Below are 10,584 nucleotides of genomic sequence, written 5' to 3'. Positions count from 1 at the left end.
CCATAACTGTTAAAGAAAGGAAAGCTGAACGCAACACGAAAATAAATAATTATGATATAATTAAAACATAAGAAAATAAATGAACACACCGATGCTTATACAGTTTGTAAATATATTTATTACGTATGTTAGTGGAAGTCTTTCCTGGTGACGGTCACGTGACCATGTGGCATGGCGTTGTTGTTTTAACGGAGAGAAGTGCGAAGTAACTAAAATACTATTAGTTTCTAATGACACAAGTTTCCTTATGCATGTTAAACTGATATGCTGCCTCCTCCAGCCGCGTTTCAATTTCCTTGGGAGATCAACTCAGACCTAGTGAAAGATGGTGCATCAGTGCGAACGTGTGGCAGGTCGGTCCATTTGTTAAAGTTGTAAGACATGCTTAGGTGCGATTTTTATTAATTTAACCCCATTATATCTCAAATTTGACCGTCTAATCTAGTCTGAGAAGTGCGCATATAACGTTATCATTGATACGTTGAAAAGCTGCTTATAAAATATGTGTTAGGATGTAACTAAATTGAATCTTAGGTAAGGTGACCAGATTTCTGATCACCGAAATCTCATTTGTTATTATCTATTAATTAAAAAACGGGGACAATACAATTTTGATATATATATATATATCTGGGTCTGGGGTGCGTTTCCCGAACAACGATGCAACTCGCTGCTGAACTACCATAGTACGCCTGCGATGCATCGTTGAAAAAAATCAACTAGCTAGTCACGACCATAGATATACATAATAAAGATATATAATACATATATTATACAGATATTATACATAATAATACATATATCCAGGGATGGGCAAAAATACATCAAAATTTTTGTATTTTGAAAATACTACAAAATACTTTTACAAGGGAGCATGAAATTTCTTTTCAGACCTTTTGACCTTCACCATTACACTGACTGACAAACAATGTTTGATAGCAACAGCTTTTCTCTGCCCGAGTCATGCAATAAAACTGACATATGCAACAAGTTAAAGGCACAAATATGTAGGATTTTTAGATTAAAATATTCAAAAACCACTAAAACAATGTTATATTTTTTGTTGACTTGTGTACTTACATTATCCCAAATGTTTCCAAGAAATTCTAAATCCAGAGAAATAAGCAATTTTAACCAGGACACACACCGTGTCCGTGTATCACCTATCAATGACATCATTACCCTCGATTTCCTGTTTTATTTTGTTGAAAAACCATGGAAACATCAAAGACACTTTAGTACTGTATATTATGAGTTTTATTAGACAGGAAAACAACTGTTTGGATACATTAATCGACAGAAAACTCATGTTATAAAGCTTAACACGTTAAGTGCCAGATTTACTTAACGATGCATATTAGCGTGAGAGTGCAATTCCACAAATGTGTTGATGGGAGTGGCAAGTTTTGCACGTGATTTGCTGACATGCAAATTAAAGAACACAGACACGGTCAGATCATTTACATAATGACTAACGCAATCTACAAAGAGCAGTGCAAATTAGAGTTGGGTCGCAAATAAACAGAGCTGAATCCTGATGCTGATGTTATCATCAGGTGTGGGTCGACACAGGCGCAACTTAAAATGTAATCTGACAAACGCATACGCATATACTGTATAATATAGTTTACTGTACAATATCGTTTATAGCAAACATTATGTTCGGATAAGGTCTTACTCTGGCATTTCAAAGAAATTAATAATCCTTCTACCACTCGCTCTCTGTTCTCTGCGGTGTCTCCTCCTAACAGCAACAATTGCAGCCATGTCACAAAATGGGTTCAGACATGCTTTTTTAGGGCGTTAAATAATAGTGTAAATATCAGTAAAGTGACTAGCGCAAACATTAGTAAATCGCATTGTGCGATTCATTTAAATACTCTCCTCCCATAAGTTTTGCCTCTGAAACGAAAAATGCATATGCATTAAGGTCAGCCGCAAACACAACTCAGTCCACGCGTTTTCAGCGCTAATTTTATACTGCGTGTCTTTAGTAAATCCTGACAGTAGTTTTTTAATGGCAAAAGAGGGTTTGCGCTGGCACAAGCTGTTAGTAAATCTGGCCCTGGCCCATTTTCTTGATTTACCACGAGTACCATGTTTTACAATGACTAATATTATCTAACTTACTGCAGTGTGCAACAAGTGTCTCATAGTAGCCGCTGAGCAAACGCACAGAGTAGCACTATACCAACTTTCAACACACAAATGTATCTAATATGATAAGCAGCGCTGCTTTACCCTACGTGCACATGACCGAAAGAAGCGGAAGCGGCGACTGTGGCATAATAAAAGATCCGCAGCTGACGAGACGTGTGTCACGCTCGTCTCTCATTAGTAATTGCTCCAGTGGGCTCGTGTCATCGAGCTTCACCTTTGTTTTGAATTAGCGATGTTTAGAGGCGAAAATTTACATATTGTGGCTTTAACAGATCAAATATTCACATATCCCTGTGATCTCCCAGATGAGGGTTAGTTTTAAAGTAACCAACAGTGTAATGTTTGTAAATGACTTATAATTGTATCCTAATTTAGTTATTTGGTGTTTGGTAATGAAGGGCCTACTTTGCATCAGCAACACTGACTCAATGACAAACAAGTCATTCATAAGAAGATGATGGCACCTGTATTCATAGCAACTATGAACCAATTAATCATTTGATTGTTAATCATAAATATAGGGGGTTGCTGCTCGGTAATGTTTTCAAGAACATTATGTAAATTGGTATATTATTTAGCTTAGGCTACCCAAATGAACACCAAAACTTAACATGAACTGTTAAAAATGATAGCAATTCATGCAAAAAATTGATGGAAAGCTGGCAGCCTGCACGTTTCTTGACCACCTTCTTCCATGTGGATCAATTTTCTGTTCTGTTCTGATCGCAACAAGTCTCTGCAAACTATAGAGTAGGCACCAATCAGAGGCCGCAATTTTATGATGTCATCATGTAGACTTCTTACTGTCACAGTTCCCGCGTTCCCTCGTCTCCTGAACTCCATTTCCCATAGTCCTCCTGTTCTCAACACCTGCACTCACTTCCCTCGTCATCTCCCCATCATCACAGATCATCCTCACCTGGACCTCCTCGTCTGCACTCCCTATTTATATGGACTCACTCTCTTCACTCCTTGTCTGATCTTAATGTTATGTTTGATGTGTTTGGTGAGATTCCTCCTTTGTTGATTAAAATACCTATTATTGTGGAGATCCGTTTACGACTCATCACTGCAGCACCAGCGCCGGTGACACTTACGAAGTATTTTACAGTATTTTAAAAATACAAAACACTATTTTGATTTTGATACAAAATACAAAGCCATTTTCATCAACCCTATCAAATACAAATTACAAAATACTATTTTGTATTTGAAATACGTATTTGAAATACATGTATCATAAATACTGCCCATCCCTGCATATATCTATGGTCATGACTGTTTCGCGAAACCGTATAGAGTACCTCAGAGATGATGTGTTTTTGTATGCAAACCCGGAAGCAAGTTAGCATTTTAGGACTTCCAGTTGCATCGCCCTAAAGTCTATGGGTTTTTTGAATGGGTTTTTGCTAAATCGCCTGAAATAAGGTCTGTGGTTAACAAAGCCTCTAAATATTTTCACGTTTTGATCTATGACATAAAACACACCAGTTATAACCCGCTTGTAATTTTTTTTTTAAACCTGTATTGTGTCTTAAAAATGGCGGTTGCTAAAAGGGACTACTTCCTTTGGCGGGGACTTTAGACATCATCATGACAAACAGGTCACACACACACATGGGCTGTGTGGGTACTACATTTGAATTTAAATTTACTTCACGACCATTGAAAAAGCATGTTCTATATAGTACGAATGAGTGTAGTATGAATGAATTCGGACGTACTACATCCGCTATGTTGTTACTGTCACATGACCTACCAGCGTCAGTTATGTCCCTTCAACTCCATTCAAAAATCTTCTCCCATGGCGTCATGGGATAGTAAAATGTCCATCGTACGCGCACTTCAGAATCTCACCAGAAGTAGTAAGTCATCCGGGTACTTTGCGCTTACTGTTTTTTGAATACTATGAACAGAGATTGTATATTATAGGGATATAAGAGGGTATGTATCTCTTACCATTGGAGAAACCGTAACGGCTAACTTAATCACGTGTGGCACCTCTCAGCCTATCATGTAATGGCAGTGAAGTCAGTCACAACATTCCATAGTCTGCCTTCTCTTAAAAAATACATTTTTATCAAGCTAAAATCTACATATAGTTCCCAAGGAAAGTATTGTTCAGTGTAAAACATTCTGAAGATTGGCAAACAGGCTGTTGATTAATTAAATGATTAGCTATTTCCCTACAAATGCTGTTTAATCAGAATAGTGAAGCCTCTCATCCATTGACTTCCATTCAAAAAACAGCCTCTGGTCTCATTCCCTCCGTACCGCGGGGGGCGGAGCGTTAGCTTTAGCCGTTACGCTTTTTTGGCTAAAGGTTGCAGGCTTGCCTTCCAGTGGCTTTGCTATGAATTCGGACATACTCTGTTCGCAAACTGTTTTTCGCGTATTATATAGTAGAGTAGCATTCGATTTCGGACGCAGTGTGCTGTAGTCTGTTTATAGCCTACTGTTAGCTTTTTATATCTGACCACTAGGGCTGTAACGATATGCGATATAAAACCGAAATCGCGATACGCAGGTCCACGAACCTGTATCGCGATGTGAGAAGGCAGAATCGCGACACACCCCTTCAAACTCCCAGAGTTATCCTGTCTCAATCAGCTCTCTAGTTCAGTAAGTGTTTCGCGCACACATTGAATCTTGCAAGCAGGTTTAAATGTTTCTCATGTCAGTCTCTTGCATGGTCGCGTGAGAAAAGTCGTGGCTTTCTTTCACCGCAGTGCCACAGCAACAGCTGTGCTCACAGAAAAGCAAAAGACGCTTGCGATGCTTTGCTTTAAGAAGTTCTGTGGGGCCGTTCACATATTGCGTCTTTTCCGCGTGCAAGTCCGTTATTATTTTCAAATGTAGCCGCGTGGCAGGCGTGCTCATAATGGGATCAACGCGGTCGCGACGCGCATGCAATTCTCAACTTCTCAGAATGCCGCAAGCGCACCGCAGGTCGTGTGACAAGAATCAACCGATCAGCTATGGCCTTTCCGTAACAAAACATCAAAAGCTCAGCCGAACAGCTGATCATAGCTGTACATGGTGGTTTTTATATCTTATCTCCATCAATATATCTCGTAGTAGAACTAATGCAAGGGCTAGAAATCATTTATCCTTTGCAGAAACATCCTGTTCCTCTTGGAGAGCTCAGTTCATGGTTGCATAGCAACGACCGACGCCACGGGAGCGCGAGCGCTTTGGGAAGAAGGAGAAGCGGTGCGGCCGCGCCTTCCACGCGTTTTTAGACGCGATATGTAAACGTCTAAGTTCATGTTAAATTTAACATTTTTTTTCAGTGACAGACAGCCCTATTCAACTGTTAATTTGAATACAGAAGGTTTTTATTAAATTTTTATATTTATTTATTTTATTGAAATGTGATCTTGTATGTACAACAAGGAAAATTATTGAAATTTGTTCATGTTTTTTTAATAAATCTTGTTTGAATTTCAGTTTCATTTTGTTAAAAATATCGTGATACGTATCGTATCGTGAACTCCGTATCGAGATACGTACCGTATCGTGACCTGAGCGTATCGTTACACCCCTACTGACCACTTTATTTAGGCTTCAAAATGTATAAATGTTGTGTTAACTTCTAAAGATTATCTTGATAGACAAAACATGTAGTTGTCATAACCCTTTGTTAAACACAGAGCTTATTTTTTGCGATTTTCCAAAAGTCTGGGAAAAATGCATAGGCTTTCAATCGAGGGGACTCGTGCGCCGCTAACTTCCGGTTTGGCCTACAAAAACACGTCATCTCTGAGGTACTCTATAGAGGGTATGCACGTGACGTCAACGTCGACCGTTATGACTGCGGTCACGCCCACTGAGTGGCAAAAGACTGAGGGGCAGCATTGTAGTGATGGGAAGTTCGGATCATTTTACCGACTCTGACTTTTGAGTCTCGTTCAGCAAAATGAACCAATCTTTTTTCGAGTCATTTCGTTCATTTTAGCAAAATGTAATAAAAATGTTACGTGATACTTCCCCAACACATCTACTACTTATGCAAACACTGATCACACTACAAACAATACAAAACTACAATGCTATAAGATTCAGAAATGATTAATTCATTCTTTACCTGGGTCTTCAATTTATGATAAGCTGATTAAGCTCACCTCACCTCTTGTCTGACAAGTCTTCGGGTTTAAGTCATTCCTTAATGACATGACAGGCAGCCCCATATGCTAAACCAATGCAGTCTGAGCTGCAAAGAGAATTGATTAGTTCATTTCATGAGTCTTTCGGGTTTTTGAGTCATTCCTTAAACACATGACAGACCCATACGCTAAACCAATGCAGTCTGAGCCAGAAAGAGAATTGATTAGTTCTTTTCATGAGTCTTTCGGGTTTTTGAGTCATTCCTTAATCACGTGACAGACCCATATGCTAAACCAATGCAGTCCGAGCCGGAAAGAGAATTGATTAGTTCTTTTCATGATTCTTTCGGGTTTTGAGTCGTTCCTTAATCATGTGACAGACCCATATGCTATTTCTGACATTTCTGTCACTATGTTTTTGTTACTGTTTCTTGAGGATCTGTGGTGTGTTATTATTTTATAAATAAATAAAGCCCTGTTATAAATAAAATATTGATTAATTTATCTTTTTGACTGTCTATCTGTAAATAAACACTAGGCTATATAATAATATAATAATCCAAGCCTACAATACAAAGTATTTATAGCCTAGTTTGTTCATTTTTACTCCAATTTTTGATTTTCCTGGTATAATAATTGCTTTTCCTAGGCAGACTTGACATATTGGTCTAATATATGTATAAGAAGATTGCTCAAAAAGGCCATAATGACATAAATTAAAAGCAAATAACATTTTGAATTTGAATTATTAATGTTAGTTTTAAACATTAAGGTTATGATAACTTTAGCTTTAACAGTTGTAACCCAAACTGAAATAAAACTGGAGAGTTAAAGTTATATACTTAGAAATATAATGTGCTTGGGTCACACAGCCTGACTGTATTGACTGCATTGGTTTAGCGTATGGGTCTGTCACATGATTAAAGAACGACTCAAAAACCCGAAAGACTCATGAAAAGAACTAATCAATTCTCTTTCCGGCTCAGACTGCATTGGTTTAGCGTATGGGTCTGTCACGTGATTAAGGAACGACTCAAAAACCCGAAAGACTCACAAAAAGAACGAATCAATTCTCTTTCCGGCTCAGACTGCATTGACTGAAAGGCCCTGTCCCAAATGGCGCACTTCATGTGGACTTTCGGTCACGTGGACTTAAATTGCGCATGCTCGCCGAGTCTACGAGTCCGTAGGCCATCCCGTTCAGGATTTTAACGCTCTGAAGTGTGCTCAGCAGCGCCCCTTTTGTACCCTTGAAGCGGTCTTCCGCGAAGCCCGCATAGATGCAGGCTCCGCACACTTTAACTACCCAGGAATCCTTGCGAAATGCCAATCAGACAACGGATGGGAGGAGATTTCGCTCAAGAGCAATTGATGACATGGCTGAGAAGAAAATATTTAAGTGTAGGTATCATTACGGTTTTTATGACCTAGGTGTGCATTTTACCAGTTGTTACCTACAGTTTATACAAACATTATGGTCATCGACCAGTGATTGATATCTCAAACATTATAATAGCACGTTGAATAATACGATCGCATTATGATTCATTAAATAAATAGAACCGTATGTCAGGGCTTTACTGAGTCATATGTAAACCTAGTATTTATATTTAAACCTGTAAATTCATCTTATGTATTATTACAACTGTATACATTATTTACAGTGGGTACGGAAAGTATTCAGACCCCCTTAAATTTTTCACTCTTTGTTATATTGCAACCATTTGCTAAAATCATTTAAGTTCATTTTTTTCCTCATTAATGTACACACAGCACCCCATATTGACAGAAAAACACAGAATTGTTGACATTTTTGCAAATTTATTAAAAAAGAAAAACTGAAATATCACATGGTCCTAAGTATTCAGACCCTTTGCTCAGTATTTAGTAGAAGCACCCTTTTGATCTAATACAGCCATGAGTCTTTCTGGGAAAGATGCAACAAGTTTTTCACACCTGGATTTGGGGATCCTCTGCCATTCCTCCGTGCAGATCCTCTCCAGTTCTGTCAGGTTGGATGGTAAACGTCCAACGTCTCTCCAGAGATGCTCAATTTGGTTTAAGTCAGGGCTCTGGTTGGGCCATTCAAGAACAGTCACGGAGTTGTTGTGAAGCCACTCCTTTGTTATTTTAGCTGTGTGCTTAGGGTCATTGTCTTGTTGGAAGGTAAACCTTCGGCCCAGTCTGAGGTCCTGAGCACTCTGGAGAAGGTTTTCGTCCAGGATATCCCTGTACTTGGCTGCATTCATCTTTCCCTCGATTGCAACCAGTCGTCCTGTCCCTGCAGCTGAAAAACACCCCCACAGCATGATGCTGTCACCACCATGCTTCATTGTTGGGACTGTATTGGACAGGTGATGAGCAAGTGCCTGGTTTTCTCCACGCATACCGCTTAGAATTAAGGCCAAAAAGTTCTATCTTGGTCTCATCAGACCAGAGAATCTTATTTCTCACCATCTTGGCAAACTCCATACGGGCTTTCATGTGTCTTGCACTGAGGAGAGGCTTCCGTCGGGCCACTCTACCATAAAGCCCTGACTGGTGGAGGGCTGCAGTGATGGTTGACTCTCTACAACTTTCTCCCATCTCCCGACTGCATCTCTGGAGCTCAGCCACAGTGATCTTTGGGTTCTTCTTTACCTCTCTCACCAAGGCTCTTCTCCCCCGATAGCTCAGTTTGGCCGGACGGCCAGCTCTAAGAAGGGTTCTGGTCATCTCAAACATCTTCCATTTAAGGATTATGGAGGCCACTGTGCTCTTAGGAAGCATTTTTTTTGTAACCTTGGCCAGATCTGTGCCTTGCCACAATTCTGTCTCTGAGCTCTTCAGGCAGTTCCTTTGACCTCATGATTCTCATTTGCTCTGACATGCACTGTGAGCTGTAAGGTCTTATATAGACAGGTGTGTGGCTTTACTAATCAAGTCCAATCAGTATAATCAAACACAGCTGGACTCAAATGAAGGTGTAGAACCATCTCAAGGATGATCAGAAGAAATGGACAGCACTTGAGTTAAATATATGAGTGTCACAGCAAAGAGTCTGAATACTTAGGACCATGTGATATTTCAGTTTTTCTTTTTTAATAAATCTGCAAAAATATCAACAATTCTGTGTTTTTCTGTCAATATGGGGTGCTGTGTGTACATTAATGAGGAAAAAAAATTAACTTGAATGATTTTAGGAAATGGCTGCAATATAACAAAGAGTGAAAAATTTAAGGGGGTCTGAATATTTTCCGTACCCACTGTAAATAAGCATGTATATATTGTCTAATGCCCAGGTGGCATAAGCAAAAGCAGGCTGTGTAGTTGACATGGAGATAATATTTTGCAAAAGAAAAGAAACCTGTTCTCGATGCTAAATATTATCCCCGAACCTGCAGCTCCTGTCAAAAAACAACCAGACCGTTATTTCCGGCGTGACGATCGAGTCTGTCCCAAAAATACCTCTCAATGCGCCCTCGTGGACTCGCGCCAAGGGCCCTATAGGTCTGCACTACATGACGTCACCAAAGTGTGGACTCTGAGGAAGTCCATAAGTCCGGAGTGTGCAATTTGGGACAGGGCCAAACAGGTGAACTACTACTAGCAGTACAGAACCTATAGAATATTGCGCATGCGCGAACGAATCACCCCCCGAGACGACTCGTTCTTCCCGAGTCAAATTAAAGATTCGTTCAAAATGAACTAATCGTTCAAGAACGACACATCAATACAGCATTGGTTTTCAGTGTGAATGCCGTGAAAAACACACAAAACACATCCAAAATGGAAAAGAGCTTTGACACAAAACCTGAGCAATATATTTACAGACTGCTGAAAAATACAGAAAAAAAAGCAAATGGATCACTGCAATTCACAGAAACAGCTGGACTCCAGCAGAGAAACATGGATTTGCAGTTATAATTTTGTGTCAAATTGTTGGATTTTGAGGTAAAATCATACCGTATATAATGTATTGTTATATATTATGTTGACAAATCATCAATTAAATATTTTCCATCTTATATTCTGCATAATTGTGTGTTTTAAAATAAACACTGACACTATATATATGACACTATACTATAAAACTATATATGTTTTAGGGCTGGACAATATGACGATATATATAACATTGATATAAGTGATTACGTGGATTTAAACCTACCTATATTGTAGTTATATAAAATATTCACAGGCAGATTTGCTTTATGTGTTTTCCCGGCGTCTAAATCAGGCACATATAAATGTCAGGAAACACAACTCCTGGCTGCATGTCAATATCCATGGAATAGGTTTATTTGACAAGTTGTAAGAAACACTTTCGAGCCCAACC

The 10,584-nt window shown here is 39.1% G+C and overlaps 1 protein-coding gene across 3 annotated transcripts in view; it reads left to right on the top strand.

The window, feature by feature from the left end:
* Positions 1 to 134: 134 nt before the first annotated feature.
* ten1 (TEN1 subunit of CST complex) overlaps positions 135 to 10,584 on the top strand; it is a 28,911-nt gene continuing 18,461 nt past the window's right edge. The window contains exon 1 of one of the 3 annotated variants that reach the window (XM_048200451.1): positions 135 to 353. In XM_048200451.1, the coding sequence (XP_048056408.1) occupies positions 265 to 353 (89 nt within the window). In that variant the 5' untranslated portion in view covers positions 135 to 264. The remainder of the gene's footprint in view (positions 354 to 10,584) is intronic. The other 2 variants (XM_048200452.1, XM_048200453.1) reach the window with 2 other exon arrangements.

This window comes from Megalobrama amblycephala, linkage group LG8 (genome assembly GCF_018812025.1).
Source record: "Megalobrama amblycephala isolate DHTTF-2021 linkage group LG8, ASM1881202v1, whole genome shotgun sequence".
NCBI classification, from domain to species: Eukaryota; Metazoa; Chordata; class Actinopteri; order Cypriniformes; family Xenocyprididae; genus Megalobrama; species Megalobrama amblycephala.
The sequence above is the reverse complement of the archived record's forward strand: the minus strand, read 5'-3'. Positions and strand labels throughout refer to the sequence as shown.